The 24,322-nt window shown below is 38.8% G+C and overlaps 1 protein-coding gene across 4 annotated transcripts in view; it reads right to left on the reverse strand.

Moving 5' to 3' along the window:
• The window catches only part of Efcab11 (EF-hand calcium binding domain 11), a 163,787-nt gene that overhangs the window by 125,797 nt on the left and 13,668 nt on the right, over positions 1-24,322 (reverse strand). For all 4 annotated transcript variants that reach the window (XM_047540092.1, XM_047540094.1, XM_047540095.1 and 1 more), the window contains exons 4-5: positions 1,813-1,914; positions 865-955 (exon numbers count right to left, since the gene is read on the reverse strand). In XM_047540092.1, the coding sequence (XP_047396048.1) occupies positions 865-955; positions 1,813-1,914 (193 nt within the window). The remainder of the gene's footprint in view (positions 1-864; positions 956-1,812; positions 1,915-24,322) is intronic.

Genomic DNA, 24,322 nt, shown 5'->3' on the forward strand with positions numbered 1-24,322 from the left:
GCATTAGGACAGCCAGAGCAACAAGAAGGGGGACCCAGGTCCTTCATATCTATGTTGTCATCATTCAGGCCTGAGTTGCCTGTATTTACGTGTGAGAGAAATGTATTTATATCCTTTTTGAGCTTCTAGTATTTAGGGTTTTCTATCTCTCATTGGTATGCTGAATCCTAATTAATACACCTGGTGGTGGCTGATGAAGAGCGCATGCTAGGTGTCAGAGAAAAGACAGTTCTGCCATTTCCTCCATCCACATGTGCTTCCTCATTAACATAACCTTCGAGCTGCAGTGTCCTAGCAGGAACTGCTTTTAAGCCACTCGTCCATTTTGTCAGGATTAGTTCTTAAGAACTACATAATAGAATATTTAAATCCACTTTACCAGGTATGAATAAACTACAACCTCTGTCAGCAGGTTGGAAAGCAAATCCACAAGGAGGCCATCATTAGGCACTTCCAACTTTTCTCTCCAGACAAGTCAAGAACCATGAATAATCCGCATTTCACACGGACCACAGGAGAATACTGGTATTGCTGGTAAATACAAATAAAGCTTTGGTATTTTGCTTGACATATAAATATATGGGGTTCTGCTTTCTTCCTGTTCTTTCCCTGCCACTACCAACAAATGTTCTCAAGCATGTGCCAGGTGGGCAGCACTCCAGCCCCCTTACAGCCACCCTCAAGGCTGCTGATGGATCCACAGCCAACCACACGCTTCCCTCCTGGATCGTGGACACCGTGCTATGACTGGAAATGTCCCAAAGTGAAAAATTCACACGAATAAGAGTTTTCCATAAAAGCTGAAAACTCAAGAAGCGAATGGTAAATCAAAGGGTAGATGGATGTAAAGTTTTCGTGCTTTACCTGAATACCTCGAGAACAGTCCTTTCAGGTAATTTGGGAGCCACCTGCCTGAATGCTCTTTTGAAATCTTCCAAAGTTAAAAATCCACGATCTATTTGAAAACAAAATATAAGATGTTCAATTACTTTTATAAACCCTATGAACTATTATTTCATGCTTAATATTTATGTGAAACTTTGTTTTAATATGTTATTGGGAGAAAAGCAGTATTTTACATTTGAATTTATAGATAAGATAATCTAAGGTTGTCTCGTTGGAAGAATTTGCAAATCTAGCAATATTCTTTCCTTCAGTACAGTCCCAGATGATCTCACGTCACTTCCAGTCCTGACATTTTGCTGATTCTCCAAGTCCAAGGGAAAGGACAACATGACTATAATAATGGAATTAGGCTTTGAGTCAATGTGAATTGTCAAAACAGTTCTTCAAATTTTATGGATTTTGTGGGGCAGGAGACTTATAAAAGCAGGGGAGACACTAGAAGCTTGAAGTCCTCTCCTCCTGGGTGAGATCTGGGGACAGGAAGTCTGCAGCCACCTTCTTAGTCACTCCCAGTATGGGAAAACATCTTCCAACCATGTGAGTCAAAGCAGGAGCTGCAGGAGATGCTGTGGGATCTCCCATACTCCCTAGCTGGCTGTCGCCTCTATCTCCACACAGACAACCTTTTTGCTGTCAACTTGACAACATGGGTACAATATATAAGTGCACATTATGGTATATAAGTACAATTCCATAACCACAAACATTTCATCCTTGGTATGTGCCAAGAACTAAGATCACAGTGGAAAAAAAAATTCATACCAACACCTAAGGTAATAGCTAAAGACTACTGTAAAATAATCTCCCAAGTGTACTGTACATTTTGTTTACTGAGTATATATTCTCATTCACAATTTCATAACAAATTTTTTATCAAAACACTTCGAACGCTTTGAAGACACTTACAGTGCACGTCAAAAGCTGTGAAGATGTGTCTTATCTCATTCCGATATAGTTGGACTTCCTTCTTTTTCCTTACGATATTTAAAAATTCCTCAAGTGATACGCCTAAAAGTTGGGAGGAACAATTTGCCAAAGATGACTGTCTTCCTCTTTAGAAAAAATAAAGATGTGGACAATAAAAAATATCATAATCAAATTTTACTTTAATTCAGAGAATGATATTTACTCCTAAACAAAGTCAGAGACATTTTACTACATGCTAAGTAAGTCCAGTCCTAGCAATCAATAGTGAAAATGATAGATACCCTTGGGGTCCACTGAGCCTTTTCAAGGGGACAAAGGAACGGTGACCTTGAAAAAGTTTAACACTCCTTTCTCTAACAGATCTAAAAGACAGGTAAGAAACTACTCATTAAATGAGGTCTCATAATTTTTCTTTCCTTATGCTTCTTTGATCCCTTTTTTCCTAGCCAGATGTCATTTCAGCAGGTTTTTTTCCAACTGGGAGATCAGGTCAGAGAAGTAGTTTCTCAAAAGTCAATACCAATTGCACACCACAGATAAAGGTGGAGAGAATATTACATAAACAATAGAGCTGGCACCATCCCCAGCCCTGGATACACCCCACAATGTGTTCAGCAGCCTGGGGCTCAGCTTCCTGCGACTCTCATAATAAAAGAGCCCAGCATGAAGATATGAGATTGGATACTGTGCTTACAATGTCTATTAAAATGAATTCTAATGTGATCTTTGTAGTAGGTTTTAGAGGTGGAGCCAAGAATTTAAACATTTTAGTGAACAGAGTTCTAAATATATAAAAAGAGCAGTTCATTTTTATAATGCAGGATTTCCATTAAAGAAGTTATCACTCTGTTTTAAAAACAGCCCCAAATCATACTATTACCACATGTAACCTTTTCCTTGGGGTGAGGTAACTAATATTGTGCCATATGCCATTCCTAAGACAGTTCCCGTAGCTCAAAACATGTTGAAATAATTTTCTTAATTTCTCATGCTTTTCTTATTTGTGCAGATTTATATACTTTAAAAAGTCAATCGAGCTTTATGTTTTTAAATTATTCTAATTCTTTTACAACTATTTTTAAAAATATTTTTTAGTTGTTGATGCACCTTTATTTACTTATATGCAGTGCTGAGAATCAAACCCAGTGCCTCACACATGCTAGGCAAATACTCGACCACTGCACTACAACACCAGCCTTCTTTTACAACTTTTTAAGACCCACTGTGTGCCAGGCACGGTATTAGCCTCTGGAAGTACAGGGGAGAAGGAAACAGACAAGGCTCCAGTTCCAAGGGTAACACTGTTAGTGGGGAGACCACTGTTATTCAGGTTCAACACACGATTGCAGACTGCAGCAATCAGGGAGAAACAGGAGGTTGTCAAGAGAGTTCCAGGAATCCTCTTGTAGCACAGACTCTGGCCAAAGAGAAAACTCTTAAAAGAGGAAGAAATATTTAAGCTAAGACCAAGAAATAAGACCAGCTGGCTAAAGGAGAGGAAGAAGAACAATTCAAGCAGAGGAAACAGCATATGCCAAGGTCACGGACTGGCAAAGTGGGAAAATGAAAAGATACCATGTGGTTGGAACATGGTGACAAGAGGAGAATAACGCCAGTCAAGGTGAGGGAGGGAGGCAGGGCAGGAACTTTCACAGGCCCTGTGGGCAGCAGCGAATCATTTAGATTTTGTTTAAGCTGCAGTAGAAAGTCAGTAAAAGATTTGAATTAAGAAGTAATATGATCTCATTTAGATTTTTAAGAGATCTTTCAGGGTATTGTCTTGAGAAAAAGGATTGGGGAAGAAGCAGAAATGTAAAAAGGGAGACCAGTGAGGAGGCTATTGGCAAGAGATGTGGTTGCTGGGGCTGGTGGGCACGAGTGGAAGGTGTCCACAATGTTCTAGAATAGAAGCGACACGACTTGATAAGAAACCAGATGTGGCAGGTGAGAAAGATGTCAAGAATAACCCGCAGCTTCTGGACTGGCTGGCAGGTAGTTTGAGGAGTCATTTAAAGAGATGAAAAGACTAGGGGAAGAGAGGCTTGGGGTGAGACGGGGAGCTGTGACTGGGACGTGGGACGTGCTCAGTGCTTCGGAGCCAACCAGGAGGAAAAGTGTGGGGGAGGCAGCTGGCTCTCCTCTAGGCAACAAGGCACCGCTCCCGTCACCTAGAGGAGCGTCTGGCGGGTACTCCGTAAGCATCGTCATCCCTCAGTATCTGTGGGGGACTGGTTCCAGAACCCCTCAAGGATTCCACAATCCGAGGCCGCTGAGGTCCTTTATATAAAATGGCACAGTATTTGCATATATCCTGTGCACGTCCTCCCCTACGCTTTAAGTCATCTCTAGATTACTGGTAATACCTACACAATGCAAGCTGTTAGTTGTTACTGTGTTGTTTAGGGAATGATGACAAGAAAAAAGTCTGCACATGTCTGATACAGATGCAATATTTAAAAAGTACTTTCCATCTGTGGTCGGTTGGAGCGTGGCACCTGCCGATGCACAGGGCTGACAGTGCTGTATTGAATTAGCATATGCAGCATTTTTTCCCAGTAGTTGCTCAGAGATTGATGTAGCTCCATTCCATCTAATCACCCCTGTGTCCGGAGAACACAGCTCAGCATGCCAGTTGAGGTTAAAACTGAAGTCTAGTCATGCATGTTCCCATAAGATCATATCCATAACTTTAGTTTCATGAACTCCAAAAGCTAATTGATTAAATATCATCTAGAGTTGTTGAAATTCATGAATGATTCATCCACTGATGGTGCGTTCAACGAGCTCCATCACAATCTCAACCCACATACCGCTCCTTCCCTAGCAAACTTGCTGATGCCTCCCTGAGACAACAGGCTCTTAGCACCCAGTAACTTGGCACGTGTCAACACACTAACTGGAGAGCCCTTTCTCCTTTATTTCTCCTAGTGACTTTTTACATCTCCTTCCAGATGGAATTCAAGCGTTGCCTCCTCTTGGAAGTCTTCTCTGATTCCTCTCAGCTGAGTCCCTTTGCTGTGACTGACAGTCCATTGTTTACAGCACAACTATCGAATTAATTAAAGTCTATGGTAATTACTTGGAGACAGGTCTGCCTGAGATATGCTGAAGGGACGAAGTATGCACTGTGCAGTTTCACCCCATGCTTAGCATGACATCCAGCATTCACATACAGGCGTTCATCACACATGTGCTGAAAAAGTAATGTGATGAATCTGAATGAACATGAAGATGTTTTCTAGTTTGGGGCAAAAAGTTAAAATGCCTATTTTAAATCATCTTAAAACTCAGTAAACTAGTGCCCCAACGTTGGTAGGTCACTTTTTATTTACATAGCCTGCAAAATTAGCTGTCATTTCAGAAACTCCTATCTTTATTGGTGCATATTAATCGTACAGAATGGCGGGGCTTCATTGTGGCATACTCATATGTACATAAAAACATCCTTTGACAAATTTCACTCCCCAACACTCCCCTCTTCACTCCCCTTAATTCCCTTCCTCTTCCCTAACGTTCTCCCTTCTACAGTCATGGCGCCCCTTCTTCCCCTCTACCTTTCACATATGACAAAAAACAAATGATACTTTTCTCACTAATTTCACTCAAAATTATGATCTCCAGATCCACTAGTTTTCCTGCAAATATCATAATTTCATTCTTCTTTATGGCTGAGTAAAACTCCATTGTGTATACAGATCACATTTTCTTTATCCACTCAATCTGTTGATGGGCATTTAGGCTGATCCCATAACTTGGCTATTATGAATTGTGTTGCCATAAACACGGGTATGCAGGTATCTTTCAAATAAGCTGACTTTAATTCTTTTGGATGAATACCAAGGAGTGATATAGCTGAATCATATGGTAGTTCTATTTTTAGCTTTTTGAGGAATCTCCATACTGATTTCCATAATGGCTGTACTAATTTACATTCCCACCAACAGTGAATAAGAGTTCCTTTTTCCCTGCATCCTTACCATCATTTACTGCTGTTTGCATTCTTGATTACTGCCATTCTAACAGGAAAAAAACTCCTATTTTAATACATAGTGACCCAGTAAAAAACAAACAAACAAAATTCAGAGAGAAAGGCAATGCATGCATAATATTTGTTCTTTATTTATTATTGCATCTGACTTAGAGAAATGATGGGGGAGCTCAATTCCATGGTTAAATGTGTGATTCACATGAAAAAACCCATATGAATGGTGCTATCTTTCAAATTACATGTTCAGATAACACATCAGTATTGGAGCTAGAAAGCATTAAAGTCTTTATTCCACAATCTCATAGAATAAAAATCAAATGATTTTTAGTTTTTACTAGGAGAAAATGTATGTGGATTTAAATTCTATGTTTATTACCACTTCAAAAGAGAAACACAAATAACACAAATAACTGGGTGTATAATTGTTCTTTCATGCTATTTTCTCACAGAGTCATATAACTTATTTTTTCAAGTCAATACTCTAGGGGTCAAAGCATCGATTACATATTACACTGTGCAAACACACCCCTCTCCATATGCCCCCATGTCATCTTCCAAGGCAAAACACATCCAAATGCAAGTCCCTTTCCTAAAAAGATGGAGAGGCTTTTATTCAGCTTGGCTCTCTGTTGTAATAATACGATTGCTTTCCAAAGTTAATACTTAATAATTTACTATTCCTACAGCTTTGTAACGCAAACACATTAATGCAAGTTTTATATATCTTGCTGCTTTTTAAATGGCCTAGAAACAGAATTGCTACAACTAGCTCCACCTGCTGTCACAATATTCAAACCTGAAATTACCATTTCACAAAGACTTTCAATAATTCTATTGACATCAGATTTCATACCCAACGAGAAATGCATTATCTGTGTCCCCCTGGAGTGAAAGAATATGTTCAGGAAATTCTAATTTCAAACACAGTCTTGCATCCTCTATGTCCACTATTCCTCTAATAACAGTTAACTAAAACACATTTTACAGTAGTTACATATTAGGATCACAACATCAGAAACCACATAGATCTAGGTGTTTACCTGCATTTATTAATGTCTATCAAAGGTGTTATGAATTGTGTATTTGGACTCTATCAGTGGTTTTTTTTTTTGGTTTTTTTTTTTTTTTTTTTTGTTTTGTTTTGCCTCTTAGGAAAGTCCTTCTTTATAAAACAGGACAGTCCAATGTGTAGGGAACATGAAGGCAAGGCTATTCCATTCAAAGGGAGGTGGGCTCACGGCACTTCTTTGTTCAACTGTGTCCCCCAACAGGACCCAAGATACAGGATCCAACTTAAAGACCATGAAGAATGTATCAGTCAGCTTTCTGTCACTATGAAAAATACCTGAGATAAACAAAAGAGAAAAAGATTGTATTGTTTCACTTCATGGTTACTTGGTTTTGTGGTTTGGGCCTGTGGTAGCAGGGTACCTGATGATGGCATTGTGTGGTAGGGAAAACTCATCACCTGTTTTGCAGGGAAGCAAAACAGACAGAAGAGACCAGAATCCCAACATCCCCTTTAAGGGCACAACCCAATGGCCTAACTTCCTCCCACTAGACCACACCTCCTAAAGACTCCTCTGCCTCCCAATAGCACCACAGACTGGGCTCTAAGTCTGTAGCACATGGGCCTCTGGGGAATGTCTAAGATCTAAACAATAACAGGACCTGACTCTGCAAGACTGTGCATTTTCCATACAACTGGAAAACATCTTCCAATTGATAAATTATCCTTGGCAAAATGACTCTTTTCATGTTCTGTAATGAAAACATAGATTTTTAAAAAATTTTTACTTTCCATACTACTTATATATGTGTTACAGATATACCATATGTAGAGAGAGACTGGGACTTACTTTTTTCTACTTTTTTGTTTTTAAGACATTTCCTGGGAGGGTAATCATCTTTCACCACAGGAGTAGGTATATTCATAAAGTCCAATAATACTATATAAATTTTTTCCTTGAAAGTTCCATTATGTATATATTTTTTGTGTGGTTCACAGTCTAAGTTTCAGGATCAGTGCACAACAAGAAATCCTCTTGAAAATGAAGTAGTCTACAGTCTGGCCATCATGGTGAGCTCAAATTAGAAACTGTAATAAACCCAGGGAGAGTGAAGGAGAAAACAACAAAAATGCCAGGTTATTTTGACTGAAAGCCTGGTTCCATATTTAGCAGAAAAGGGAAGTTTGTGTTCATTGTGCCATATATTAATTTTCCCAAGGATTGAGAATGTCTGAAAAAGAGAGTTTAAAAAGACAAAAGTGGCCTTTTGAAACATATAATGCAGGCCTTCTCTAAATTGAGAAATAAAATACTTTTGGAGGCCACGATGGGGAAAAAGGGCTATAATGTGTTTGCACAGAAACACCATAAGGACAGAGAGAGAAAGTGACATTGACAACGATGGGTTGTCACAGTAAGATGGATAAGTAAATTCAGAAGGCTAATATTTTCTTCTAGTTGCCAGCAGAAAAGTAGGGGAATAAAGAAAAAAAAATCTACCTTTATGGAAAAAATCATGTTTTACTATAACATTGGGAGGAGAATGAGTAAAAACAGGTGACAGCTGAATAGAAATATCAGCATGTATAAAACCTTATTTCTATCAAACATGGACAGGAATCATTACCCTTTTTATTACATACATCTCCTGCTCATAAACTTCAAAGGTTCCTAGGTGTTAATAGTGCAAAGACCTGATACCTCACTCTGGAATTTGAAAACTCATCTTTCCTTCTTGGCAAACTGGTCCTTAACCCCATCCCAATTCTCAATCCCACTGGGACAGTGGATTCAGCTGAACATAATTTATAGCTATCTGTTCTTCTTGCTGTTGCAGGAGGTAACGATATTCCAATAAGGGAACTATACTTACGAGAAGATGCCTTATTATAAGCATCACAGCTGGGCATGGTGGTGCAGCCTGAAATCCAGCTGCTCAAGAGGCTGAGGCAGGAGGATGGCAAGTTCAAAGCCAGCTTCAGCAAAAGCGTGGCGTTAAGCAACTCAGTGGGACCCTGTCTCTAAATAAAATACAAAATAGAGCTGGGGATGTGGCTCAGTGGCCAAGTGCCCCTCAGTTCAATCCCCAGTATCTGCCCCCCAAAGAGTCAGCATCCCCAGCTAACAGATTTGGGTATGTAACTTTAAAAGGAGACAGAAGGCAGGTGCTATAGGAGAGGGAGAGAGATGTGGAAGGAAGAGACATCAGCCAGAGTGAGAGCTCCACAGGAGAAGAGGGTCTAAGAGAGAAACTCCATGGGGGAGCACAGAAAGGGCCCTTAGAACAGAGCACTCATCTGTCTTATCCATGGCCGGGGGCAGGGGGCGACTGTAAGTGATAAATGGCCCAGGACAGTCTCCCCCGCCTCCAGTGCTTTTATGGGAATAGAGAGGGTGAGGCATCTGAATCCCTACTGAGTTCCCCCCAGCAGAACAGAGAGGCCCACAGGAGGTGAAGGAGGAAATGGGGCTGGTGTCTCTCTTTCTTTTACTATGTTCTCTTCTTGGCTTTGCCACTCTTCCAAATTCCTCCATCCCCAATGTCCATCCCCAGGACCACATCGTCTAGGAAGGAGCACCACCCTCCTCTAAAGTCTTACCAGTTTTCTTGCCTACAGTATTCATATAAATCTGGCTACAAAAGAAGTGAAAATACTTCTTTCATTTTCTTTATCCAGTTATATATTTTTTAATTGTTCATAGGTGTCTGTGTTTCCTAATTCCTGTCTCTGCAATGAAATGCACTAGCCATTCTCTAAAGGAAAAGCTAAAATAAATTTATGTGTGAATATCTGTGGATGATACCACGAATTGGCCCTATGATTACAACTTCAAGATATAACAACCTTAATTTGTATGAGGTTTCCTGATTATAGAGAAGAACTAAGATGCTAACTGAAATCTGAAATCACCCCTGGTGTACCTTGGCCTTTCCTCTGAAGGTAGAGGCCAAAAAAGTCAAAATATATACAACTGCAGGTGTTTCAAAACAGACTACGCAAATAAAGTTCTGATTCATGCTGATCATCTTTTAAAAAATAGACTCTAAAAGATCAGCAAATGGAAATTTAAATTTAGGAAAATAACATGTTTAATAGTCAACTAACAAGTCAGACAAGATAGTAAGAGATAAAAGCACACAAGCCGATGACCATTAACCTATTCATCCATAAATTATTTTTCAATTGAACTTACACTGGGTAGCATGACTGAGTCAAATAGCCCACAATTACCATTATGATGAATCAATCTCTTTGATTTTGTCATCATTCAAAGTTGAAGGTTAAAATTAAGTTCCTGGAAATTTTTTTCTTTTCTAAGTATGAAAGTAAAATATGTGATTATTTTAAAAGAACAATGATATAAGGAAACAGGAAAGAATTTTGTTCAATCTGATCATCTAGTGAAAGCAAAATTCTGAAATACTTTGTTCTAGTTTTATTCTAGTTTTTCCTAGGGCATATTGTAGATCGATTTGGGATAATAACTGAGACAGCCGTGTGACGATTTAGAGGGACAGTGCTCCCTCAGTTCTTACTTGCAGCATTTTAGGATACAGAAAGAACTGCATAAATCTTAGCTGTTCTTATCCCCATGAGATGCCTACAATTTATCCCACAATAGAGCCAGATCCACACACTTGTAGCACATGGTCTTTGCCCTTCACAGAACTGTCCTGATGGGTTTTGGTATTAAACACGGGTCTATGTGGAAGACTTAGAAAACTATTGTATATACTATACACTGAGTCATTTGGGACACTGATGTCTATTTATTGTTCTCTCCCCACAAGACATGGAAGAGCTGTCGCAGGCCAGGGGAGACTATATCTCTCTAGGAAAAATGTGTTGACTGTGTGGACTCTGACTACTGTACTTGCTTGTGTCTCCTCACTTGCACTGGATGCTGGGTAGCTTAGAACCAAATCTGAGCTCCGTTGCCAGCAACTACGTAGAAACCAGTGATTGGTCATTTGTGTAATGTCCCCACTACTGCCTTTAACTCACTGGCTAATTAAGTTCCTTAGGAAAATGAACCCTTGCCTCAATTCTGTCACAATTACAAATATGACCCATGACATTATTAAAAATCAAGGGAAGGGCTTATCAACAGGTCATGAAGGTAAAGCTGGAGGTCAAATGGCTTTGGTCTGCTGCTTACTAGCTGGCTGTGCCACTCTGGGCAAATTATGCAGCCTTTTTATGCTCCAGGATTTTTAAAAACTTATCAAATGGGGATAATCATCAAAGTACAGAGTCGTATTAAATATACTCTCCACTGTGATGCTCATCACAGATTTGCACATGGTAATTGTACAGGAAATGACAGCTGTAATTGTTATCTGTAATAACAACAACAAATGTTTTATTACATTTGAAAGTATTCTGTAAACAAAGAGTCATGCAAATGCCAGGCATATAGTCTTTTATTATTCTTCTATTTGATTTTATTATTCCTCTCTGGAACTCTGTTTCCTCACTTTCAAAAGGGGACAGATGACTGTTTACTTAGTCTCTTCTAGCTGCACATTTCTCTCTCTCCCTCTCTCTCTCCCTCCCCCCCCCATATATATTTACATATTTGTGTGAGCATGTGTGTGTGTGTGTGTGTGTGTGTGTGTGTATGTGGTACTGGGGATCAAACCCAGGGCCTTACAAATACTAGGCAAGTACTCTACCAACCAAGTTACATCCCACCCCTTGTTTCTCTATATTTAAGGAAAGTTCTGAACAAGGATTATAATAAAACTCTATGAAAGAAGTAGCAATACTGTCTACTGAAAACACTCTCAACAGCAATCTGTTGCTTCCTTAAATAAGTGCCTGGATTTTTTTTTATTCCACTAATATATTTCCTTGTTCCTGGCTGCCCTAAACAGGTTTTGCTTATACTCACTTGCTTGTTGGGTTACAGGAAATAAAAAAATGAGTAGCACTTTTGCAGCTAGTACTGGCTGCCCTCAGAATCTCTCACCTTGTACTTTTCTTATACACATTCTACTTATATTTCTAATAGCTCTGAATTAAACTTTCCCTCTTCTTAATTTTCAAAAAAAACCTCTACAGAAATAACGCACCTTTTGAGAGGGCAAGTACTTGGAAAGCAGGCCCTGGGTAGTAAGGTACTGTCCCAAACCCAAAGTGAAGCATGTGCATCTTCAGGACTCTGCCATAGCCCAAGAGCAGCTCAGTCAAGGTCAACCCAGGACAAAGGTCTGAACCTCACCTAGGGAGCTGTGCAGCCCTGCACCAACACCTGGCCTGACCTTGTCTTGAGGTAAGAACAGCTGTGGAGAGCAGAATGCCCAAGTCATAGCTACCCAGAAGAACTTTGGAAAGTTGATTACAAAAATAATTAGCTTCCAGGAAGCCAAAACCAACATTTGACTTTTTCTCCAAGATCAAAAACATTGAGAGATGTTTGAAAAAACATAATCTGTGCATGAACCCTCTTCTTCCAGAGAAACACCAAGTAAATGTGACTCATGTCATTCATAGAGAAGAGAAGGAGCTGATGTCTGAAATTGGTTCCAGATTGAATAGTTCTAATAGAAAAAAATCCACATTAGCAGCAGAGGTCAGTGATGATTTCTTTCTGGATGGCTATTTAACTGTTTGCTCAAATGTTTGTGGTCTTGAGGCACCCCATTAAGTAAATGTGAATTAAAGCTAGTTAGAAAGCTAATGCCCTGGTTATAAAGCTGTTCCTTTAATCTGGAAGAAAGTGATGCTTTAAGAAAGTTAATCAAGATTAAAAGGGAAAAGTCTGGAAGATTATAGACAAGGCAGGACCTTTCACAGAGTTTTTAGAACAAGGCACTAAGTACCTACATTTGATCTAATTCCTCTAAACTAATCCTTCTTCTGATACTTCCCCTGAATTTCTCAGATGACTAATTTACTTTGTAACCTTTTGAAATCTATTTTAAAATTAATTATTAGCAAAAGATGCTGAGAAAGGAAGCATCCTAATTATTTGATTGAGTAATGGATGTGAGAGTTGTTCTTTGATACTAAATGCAAGGAAATGTGTACTGGAGCAAGTCCCTGAGCATATCTTCAAAGTCAGAAAGCCCTCAATCACAGGGAAGACTATTTCTGGTGCCAAAAAATTCCAGATGAAGCAATCTTTTGGCTGTAACGAATTTAAGAAAATGTCTCATAATAAGGCAGCCTTTGTTACAATGAGAGAACGCGGGCATGGGAGAAATCACCAGAACATGCTGAACATAGAGAGGTGTCTTGTCTGCACCTCAGAGCTCATCAGAGGGAAGCTCAAGAGTGCAGCAAACATGAGAAATAGTTCTGCAGGAAAGCAAAACGCAAGCACCAAGGACTCAGAAAGGAGACAAAGTTTTATAAGTTCCATGAACATCAGTTATCTTCAGCTACAAGTTAAGCCTTTCTCTAATAACAGAAAGAAAAAAGAAATGCAGGGGAATTCTGTAAAAAAGAAACATCAGGGCATACCTGGAATACACAGTCACTGCAAATCAGTCCTCACATTACGTCAGAGCACTCATGCACCGGAGAAGCTTTTGAAAAGCAATGAAGGTGAGAAACCTGCCAGATTTGACCCTTCAAAGTCCATCACAGTCCTAACACGGGAGCAAAACTGGATGAAGGCAGTATGTATGGGAAAACCTTTTTATGAAGTCATGTCTTACTAAACATAAGAGAGTGCATATATGAGGAGTAGACCTGTGAATAGATCCAATGTGGGGGAAGGTGCTGAAGGAAATCACCCTTTACATCAGAGGCTTGCACACAGGTAAAGAATAGAGGAACTCTTTCTTCCAGGACTCACACCTTTCTGCACAGCAGAAAACTAAGGAAAGGTAACCTTCATATGAATTGTTCCAGAGTTCAGGAAAGAAGATCTTCAGTGTTAAATGAAACCCTTGATTCAAAATCAGAGAACATAAATAAGAAAACTCTTTGAGAATAATGAATGTTAAGGTGGGTGCCTTCAGCAACATATCAGAGAAGTCACATGACAGAGAAATACCATATAACAAGTAGGGGAAGGGCTCTGTTCAGACAGAAAAACTCAACTGATTATCAGGGGACTCTGGAAAGGAAACCCTATCAACACAAAGGATGTGGGAAATTATTCTGCAAAAGTCAGAACTCCTTGTAGACTGGAATATTCACATATAAACACTATGGGAAAATGTAGGAAATGTTTTGCAAAGAAGTGAAAACTAACTGAATCAAAGAAACAATACTTTGAATATTTGAAGATATAAAAATTTTCAGGAAATTCAAAGTCTGGAGAAATTAAGTTAGGAATTATGTCCAAAATATGTTCTTCTAGTAATAATACTGTTCTAAAAGTCATATCATATGGGATCTCTAACCTTGTATACAAATATTAACAAACTTCCAATTTAAATATGACTTAAGATATCTTACGATCTGATACATTAGACAGGAAGTAATATTTAACCAGATTAAAAATATCATGCTGCCCTGTTTCCTGCAACAGAAAAGTGGTTTTGTCTTAGTAAGTTAGATGGCCATTTAGTAAAGAAAAAGGCTTGGCATTAAGTCTTCAATGACCTCTCCATCAGGAATATAATCTATGCAACTAATATTTACATGACATTCACCAAAATAAGATTCACTATTATTAACAACACAAGTCTAAATGAAAGAAACCATAATCTGTAGTACTCATTATATACTAAAACGAAAAGGTATTTTGTACAGAAAACATCATCACTGCTTTTTACATTTTTAATATAAAATTTCACAATATGCAAAAGCAGAGAGAATTATAACAAATGCCCAAAGAAATACCATCCAGACTTAATAAATGTTTAGAAGAGGCAGCAGAAAATGTGAATCAAAGGTTTTAGAACACTTTCTATAATTAGTATTATTTTTCCTTTCATATTTGGTAGAAGTCGCCAGTAAAGTCACTTGGTCCTAGAGTTTTCTTTGTGGGAAGGGTTTTAACACAAATTAAATTTCTTTTATAAGACAGAAATTACTTAGGTTACCTATTTCTCCTTAAGTAAGTTCTTGTCATTTTAATCTTTCAAGGAAGCTGGTCATATCGTCTAAGTTGTCAAATTGTTGATATAAAGTTGTTTATAATGCCATTTCCTTTAAATAACTGTGGAATCCACAATATCACAATATCACCACAATATCACCTCTTGTTCCTGATACTAGTAACCTGTGTCTTAGAAATTTACAGCTACAACTTCCCAAGTCCTATTTTTAAGGCATCCCATAACATCTGAAAAATGTTGTCTCTTCATTTTAAGTCAAAGAACTTTTTTATTTTGCCTTTTGACTTTTCTTTGACCTATGAGTTATTTAGAAATGTACTATTCACCAAATATCTGCATTGATATTTAATGGAACAGCTTATGATCAAACTTATGACTATGAACTTAAAGAGAGTTTGTTCTCTATTGTTGAATGGAGTGTTTTATAGCTGACAAACTGGTCAGTCTTGTTCAAGTCTTCTATGGACTTACTGATTTTGTGTCTAACTGCTTTATTATTGATAGGAATGTTGCTATCGTCTATCATGGATTTGTCCATTTTTTTTCAGTTTTATCAGTTTTGTTTCATGTATTCTGAATTTTCATTATTAGAGATATAAATGTTTAGAAATGTTTAATTTATCATTATGGTTTCATTATGATTTTCCCTATCTCTGGTAATATTCCTTCTCCTGAAGTCAACTTCATCTGATATTAATATACCTTCTCAAACTTTCCTTTGATTAGTGTTAGTACAACATGTATTTTTTCATCCTTTTTGAGCCTTTAAAGTAGGCTTCTTGTAGGCAACACAGGTCCTACTCTTTTTGTCCAATTTGGCAGTATCTGCCTTTTAATGCAGCTGTTGAGATCATACACATGTAATAAAAATAGTAATGTGATTAGGTGTTATTCTATTATATTGTTATTTGTTTCTGATTGTCTACTTCCATCTATTTTTCTTTTGAATAAAATGCTTTATTATTTAATTTTATTTCCTTTTCTGTCTTAAACTCTTGTATTCTCTTAGAGGCTACATTATTATGAATCACATCTTCAAAATATAACTGTCAATCTTTAAGTGATATTAACACCACTCAGGTATACTATAAACATCTGCAGTCTATACCCACATTTTCAACAGTATTTATTTGTCCCCACTCCTGGTCTTTGTGATATTGTCATCATTAATTTAAGCTTTACAGGTTATGAACACCATAATTCATGATTATTTTTGCTTTGAGCAGTCAATGATCTTTTGAAGATATTTAAATAGCAAAAAGTACTCTGTATTTACCCACAGATACTATTTCGGTGTTCCTCATTCCTCTGGGTAGATCCAGATTTCCATCTGGTACCAATTTCTTTTGCCTAGATAAATTCCTTTAATATCTCTTGTAAAGTAAATCTCCTCTTGACAAATTCAACCATATAAACCTTAAAGTTTTAAATTATTTTTTAAAGCAAAGTTGGAGATTGAACCCAGGGCCTCATGTGGGCTAGGCAAACACTTTACTGAACTACACCCCAGCCCTGAAAGTCTTGATTTTACTTTGACTGTTGAAAGATATTTTGTTTGGCATAGAATTCTAGATTGGCTTTTTGTTTTTAACCCCTACTATCTCCTGTCTCCTGGCTTACATCATTTCCTACAAAAAGTCTGCTGTCATCCTTATTTTTGTTCCTCTGTATATAAAGTGTCTCCCTCACTCATAACGTTTTTTTTTTTTAAATTATCATTGGTTGTAAGCAATTTCATTATTATGTGACTTGGTATAGTTTTTTTTTTTTTTCAAGTTTTTTGTGGTTGGGTTTCACTAAATTTCATGAATCTGAAGTTTATAGCTTTACTGGCTAAGAAAATTTTTCTTTTACTTAACTGAAATTTTTTCTTTTACTTTTTTCTGCCCCTACCTCTCTCTCCTTTCCACTAGGAGTTCCAATTGCACTTACATTTGTGCAATTTGGCTCCCTGAAGTCATTTGGCTCACTGCTGTTTATTTAAGTCTTTTCCCCCTCTTTGTATTTCATGATAGTTTCTATTGTTTTTAAGTTCACTAGTTTTCATCTCTCAAAGTTTGATTGGGATCTTTTTTTATATTTTCTCTCTCTCAATCTTTCCTACAACTAAATTAAAGGTAGACAGGACCTCTCTCTGTACTACCTCTATAACTCTTTTGTGAATCTAACATTTATAAATAAAGATTTTTAAGAAGAAAGAAAAAGTCAAACCAGTCCAAAAAAAAAAAAAAAAAAACACAGGAGCCAGCTTACAGGGCACTCACTGGCCAAATCTGTGAGACCTGAGCACTAAAATAATTAAGTACAGTTAATGAACTGTAAATTATTAAAAACACAGAAATTCATTAGTTCACTTTGATTACAGACAGACAGATAAAGAAAGAAGATAAGAGGTTTCTTCCTGATAGAATGCCAAAAGCTGATAAGAAGAGGCTTTGGGATTAGAAAATCATTGTTTTGCAATTGTTACAGCAAAACTAGATCAGAACAGAATAATAAATGGGAGGATCCAAGATGGCGGACTAGAAGGAGGCTGCATTCCTTGTTGCTCAATAACTCGGGTTTCAAGCAGAGGATATCTGTTTCTCTATGAGGCAGTCTTTGCTGCTTATTGATCCCCTGCTGTTTTACCCCATTTGTCCACTGTGATCACCTGCATATCGACTACTTTTTGAGAGCAGATTGCTTACTGACTGGAGCTTATCATTCGCCATTTGCCTGCCTCTTGCCTGCCTATCACCTGCCTTTCACCTACCCACCACCCAAGGTCTACCTGCTGATCGTCCGCTGGTGGCCAGCAGACCAACTGCAGACCACCAGTGCAGCACCAGCTGCCTGCTATTGCCTGGAAGTCTACTGTCACAGGACTGCAGGTTTGGTTACATGTGGCTGCTGCCATTTGAGACAACAGCCAGGACCTGTAGGACCACCAGCTGGACTGACCAAGCCCTGTCTCCAGGACCCCTCAGCCTGACTGACCACTCTCTGCCTCCAGGACCCCCAAACCAACTGACCATGCTCTGCTGCTAGGATACCAGACCGACTGACTGCACCCTGCCTCCAGGACCCTGCAACCAGACCCACCACACCCCACCTCCAGGACCCCTGGACAACCACACCCACACCCCGAGCTGCAGCTCCCCATTTGCCAACACATTTGGAAGCCAGAGCAGTCATCTTGGGTTATCCTGGAAGTGGAAGCTCCCATGTTTAGGTGAGGCAAATCGCATCATGAGACACTGTCAGGTACCTCTCATGCATAAGGCTACTGAAGAATGGGAGCTTTGAATACTATATGGCTGTTATAGTATAGATCTTTTTTTTCTCTTTTTTGAACATTTTTTAAGTTTTTATTTCTTTGCTTTTCTTGCTCTATTTTCCTTTTGTTTACCTGTTTCCTCAGTCTCTTTCTCCCTTTTCTCATGCTAACAACCAACTTCTTTTGATTACACTTTCACTCTTTCTACAATCTAGAACTTTTATATACTCTTTTCTTATCCCATTAACAGTTACATCCTACACCCCTCCCCATCCTCTTTGTCTTCCATTAGAAACTGAAGACCTTATTGCTAATCTATTTGTTATACTTTAGATAACAAGTGAACTCATTCTCTCTGTTTATTATGACAATATTGTTAACATCTTCATAGAGGCTATTTGGTTTAGGGTTGCATATTGTCTGTACTATGCACTGCTAATATTGATCTCCCCCTTAAAGAAGAGGTTTTGGAAACCTATAGGGTCACTATAAGCCTATAAGGGGGAAAGTGCAATACCCCAGATCTGCACTGCTAGAGGGGAAGATATGTGAACAACATGAAAAAACAAGGGAAGAAAATGATCCAAACAAATCTAGATTCCATATTAATAGAATCCAGTGACAGCAAGATAGAAGAGATGTCAGAAAAGGAGTTCAGAATATACATAATTAAAATGATTTGTGAAGCAAAGGATGAGATAAGAGAGAAAATGCAGGCAATGAATGATCACTCCAATACGTAGTTGAAAGAACAACTGCAGGAAGCAAAAGATCATTTCAACAAAGAGATAGAGATTTTCAACAAACAAACAAACAAACAAATCCTTGAAATGAAGTAAACAATAAACCAGGTAAAAAACTCAATGGAAAGCATCACCAAAAGACTAGATCATTTGAAAGACAGAACCTCAGACAACGAAGACAAAATATTTAATCTTGAAAATAAAGTTGACCAGAGAAGATGGTAAGAAATCATGAACGAAACCTCCAAGAACTATGGGACATCATGAAAAGACCAAATTTAAGAATTATCGGGATGGAGGAAGGCACAGAGATACAAGCCAAAGGAATGAATAACCTATTCAAAGAAATAATATCAGAAAATATCCCAAACCTGAAGAATGAAATGGAAAATCAAATACAAGAGGCTTACAGAACATCAAATGCACAAAATTACAACAGATCACACCAAGGCACATTATAATGAAAATGCCTAACATACAAAATAAAGACAGGATTTTGAAGGCTGCTAGAGAAAAGTATCAGATTACATATGGGGGGAAACCAATACGGATAGCAGATGTCTCAGCCCAGACCCTAAAGCTAGAAGGGCCTGGAACTACATATTTTAAGCTCTGAAAGAACATGGTTGCCAACCAAGAATCCTATACCCAGCAAAACTAACCTTCAGATTTGAAGACAAAATAAAATCCTTCCATGATAAACAAAAGTTAAAAGAATTTATAAACAGAAAGCCTGCACTACAGAATATTCTCAGCAAAATATTCCATGAGGAGGAAATGAAAAACAACAATGTAGGTCAGCAAAGGGAGGAACTACCTTAAAGGAAAAACCAATCAAAGGAGAAACCAAGTCAAGTTAAAAATCAAAAATAAGCCCAAATGACTGGGAATACAAATCATATCTCAATAATAACCCTGAATGTTAATGGCCTAAACTCATCAATCAAAAGACATAGACTGGCAGAATGGATTAAAAAGAAAGACCCAACAATATGCTGCCTTCAAGAGATTCATCTTATAGAAAATGACATCCACAGACTAAAGGTGAAAGGATGGGAAAAAACCTACCACACACACAGAGTCAGTAAAAAAGCGGGGGTTTCCATCCTTATATCAGATAAAGTGGACTTCAAGCCAAAGTTAGTCAGAAGGGATAAAGAAGGCCATTTCCTACTGCTTAAGGGAACATATATCAGGAAACTATAACGATAGTAAATATTTATGCCGCAAACAATGGCATAAATCCATGTACATCAAACAGATCTTTCTCAATTCCAGAATCAAATAGACCACAACACAATAGTTCTGGGTGACTTTAACATACTGCTGTCACCACTGGATAGATCTTCCAAGCAAAACCTAAACAAAAAAACTATAGAACTCAATAATACAATCAATAATCTAGACTTAACAGACATATAGAGAATATTCCATCCACCAATGAGCAAATGCTTTCTTCTCAGCAGAAGTGGATTCTTCTCTAAGACAGACCATATGTTATGCCACAAAGCTGCCCTTAGGAAATGCAAAAAAATGGAGATACTACCTTGTTTTCAATCAGATCATAATGGAATGAAGTTAGAAATCAATGACAAAATAAAAAACAGAAATTACTCCAACACCTGAAGACTAAGTGATATGCTCCTGAATGAAGCATGGATTACAGAAAACATCAGGAAGGAGATAAAAAAAATTCTTAAGAGATAAATGAGAATGACAATACAACATATCAAAATCTCTGGGGCACTATGAAAGCAGTACTAAGAGGAAAATTCATTGCATGGAGCACATTCAAGAAAAGAATAAAAAGTCAACAATTTTAAATGACCTAACATTATATCTCAAAGCCCTAGAAAAAGAAGAATAGAACAACACCAGAAGTAGAAGACAGGAAATAATTAAAATCAGAGCTGAAATCAATGAAATTGAAACAAAAGAAACAATTCAAAAAATTGACAAAACAAAAAGTTGGTTCTTTGAAAAAGTAAACAAAATAGATAAACCCTTAGCCAAACTAACAAAGAGAAGGAGAGAGAAAATTCAAATTACTAAAATTCATGATAAAAAAGGAAATATCAAGACAGACACCACTAAGATACATAACATAATGAGAAGCTACTTTGAAAATCTATACTCCAACAAAATAGAGAATATTGAAGACATTGACAAATTTCTACAGACATATGATCCTCCCAAACTGAACCAGGAGGACATACACAATTTAAACAGATCAATTTCAAGCAATGAAATAGAAGAAGACATCAAAAGCCTACCAACCAAGAAAGTCCACGACCAGAAGGATTCCCAGTCGAGTTCTACAAGACCTTCAAAGAAGAATTCAGTCCAATACTCCTCAAAGTATTCCAGGAAATAGAAAAGGAGGGAACCCTTCCAAAGTCATTCTATGACACTACTATTACCCTCATACCGACCCCAGACAAAGACACATCAAGGAAAAAAAATTTTAAACCGATATCTCTGGTGAATATAGACACATAAATCCTTACAAAATTCTGGCAAATCGCATATGAAAACATATTAAGTAGATAGTGCACCACGATCAAGTGGGGTTTATCCCGGGGATGCAAGGTTCAGTCAATATCCAGAAGTCAATAAATGTAATTCATCACATCAATAGACTTAAGGTTAAGAATCATAAGGTTATTGCAACGGATGCAGAGAAATCATTTGACAAAATACAACACCCCTTCATGATTAAAACACTAGAAAAAATAGGGGTAGTAGGAACATACCTCAACATTGTAAAGGTTATTTATGCTAAGCCCACGGCCAACATCATTCTTAATGGAGAAAAACTGAAAGCATTACCTTTAAAAACTGGAACAAGGCAGGGATGCCCTCTTTCACCACTTCTTTTTTTTTTATTGTAAAAAAATGGGATACATGTTGTTTCTCTATTTGTACATGGAGTCAAGGCATACCATTTGTGTAATCATAAATTTACATAGGGTAATGTTGTTTGATTCATTCTGTTATTTTTTCCCTTCCCCCCACCCCTCCCACCCCTCTTTTCCCTCTATACAGTCCTTCCTTCCTCCATTCTTACCACCCTCCTTATCCCTAACCCTAAACCTAACCCTAACCCTAACGCTAACACCTCCCACCCCCCATTATATGTCCTCATCCACTTATCAGCGAGATCATTCGTCCTTTAGTTTTTTGAGATTGGCTTATCTCAGCATGATATTCTCCAATTTCATCCATTTGCCTGCAAATGCCATAATTTTATCGTTCTTCATGGTGGAGTAATATTCCATTGCATATATATGCCACAGTTTCTTTATCCATTCATCAACTGAAGGGCATCTAGGTTGGTTCTACAATCTGGCCATGTCTTTCACCACTTCTATTCAACATTGTCCTTGAAGTACTAGCCAGAGCAATTAGACAGACATAAGAAATTAAAGGGATACAAACAGGAAAAGAAGATCTCAAGCTATCACTATTTACTGATGACATAATTCTATATTTAGAGGATCCAAAAAACTCCACCAGAGAACTTCTATAAATGAATTCAGCAAAATAGCAGGATATAAAATAAATGCTCATAAATCTAATGCATTTTTATTCATAAGCAATGAAACATCTGAAAGGGAAATGAGGAAAACAACTATGTTCACAATAGCCTCAAAAAAATAAAATACTTTGGAATCAATCTAATCAAAGAGGTGAAAGATCTCTACGATGAAAACTACAGGACATTAAAGAAAGAAATTGAAGAAGACGTTAGAAGATGGAAAGATCACCCGTGTTCTTGGATAGGCAGAATTAATATTATCAAAATATATGCCACAGGCTATACTTCCAAAGGTGCTACACAGATTTAATGCAATTCCAATTAAAATCTCAATGACATTTTCTCATAGAAATAGAGAAAGCAATCATGAAATTCATCTAGAAGAACAAAAGACCCAGAATAGCCAAAGCAATCCTGGGCAGGAAGAGTAAGGCAGGAGGTTTCACAATACCAGACCTTCAACTCTACTATAGGGCAATAGTAACAAAAACGGCATGGTACCGGCACCAAAATAGACAGGTAGACCAATAGTACAGGATAGAAGACAAGGAGACATACCTACATAAATACAGTTATCTCATACTAGATAAAGATGCCAAAAACTTACAATGGAGAAAAGATAGCTTCTTCAACAAATGGTGCTGGCAAAACTGGAAATCCATATGCAGTAAAATGAAATTAAACCCCTATCTCGTACCCTGTACAAAACTCAACTCAAGGGGCTGGGGAGATAGCTCAGTCGGTAGAGTGCTTGCCTTGTAAGCACAAGGCCCTGAGTTCGATCCCCAGCACCCCCCAAAAAAAAACTCAACTCAAAAATGGATCAAGGATCTAGGAATTAGGCCTGAGACACTTCACCAAATAGAAGAAGAAATAGGCTTGAATCTCCATCACATTGGCTTAGGACCAGACTTCCTTAACAAGATCCCCATAGCAGGGGTTTCAAGATGGGGGACTAGGGGCAGCTGCATTTCACGTTGCTCCAGGACGCAAGATTCAAAAGAGGAGATAGTGAGAGACTTGGGACCAACTCAAAGCTGCCGGGTGAGTCTCTCCCATTGGGGAGGCGTCACAGATGGGGCGGTAGCCCCGGAACGCAGGGAACTTTGTGAAGTAGAGGTGCTCGGCGAGACGCCCCTCCCCCCACTGGAGCGGTAAACACGGACAACTGGGATCATCGTAGAGGAGGCGGCTCAGCACAGCGCTTGGACTCGGAGCAACCACTGGGACTCCGGGCGGCTGCCTGAGGAGGAGCTGCGTGGCGAGCTGTTTAGACCCAGAACGACTGCTTCTGAAAACCGGGGGGTTACCCGGAGGAAGAGGAGAAGCGCGGCGGGTCGCTTGGTCTAGGAGTGACTGCGTCAGAGCCACAGGCGGTTGCCAGAGGAGGAGCTGCGTGGCGAGCTGTTTGAACTCAGAACCACCGCTCCTGAACACCGGTGGCCTGCCTGGAGGAGGAGCGCGGCGTGTCACTTGGTCTAGGAGTAACTGCATCAGAGCCACGGGCAGTTGTTAGAGGAGGAGCTGCATGGCGAGCTGTTTGAACTCAGAACGACTGCTCCAGAACACCGGGGGGGTTGCCCGGAGGAAGAGGAGAAGTGCGGCAGGTCGCTTGGTCTAGAAGTGACTGCATCAGAGCCACAGGTGGTTGCCAGAGGAGGAGGCGAGTGGTGAGTTGATTGGACTAAAAGTGACCGCTCCTGAACAACCGGTGGCCTGCCTGGAGAAGGAGCGTGGTGGGTCACTTGGTCTCAGAGCCACCGCTCCTGAACACCCGGGGGGCTACCCCGAGAAGGAGGAGGAGGAGGAACAGCGTGGGTCACTTGGACTTGGAGTGACTGCCTAGGGCTACGGGCGGTTGGTGGGAGGAGGAGACACGAAGTGAATTGCTTGGGCTCCTAGTGACTGTGTCGGAAACGGGGCCGCTGTCC

This window comes from Sciurus carolinensis, chromosome 2 (assembly GCF_902686445.1).
Source record: "Sciurus carolinensis chromosome 2, mSciCar1.2, whole genome shotgun sequence".
In the NCBI taxonomy this organism is placed as follows: domain Eukaryota; kingdom Metazoa; phylum Chordata; class Mammalia; order Rodentia; family Sciuridae; genus Sciurus; species Sciurus carolinensis.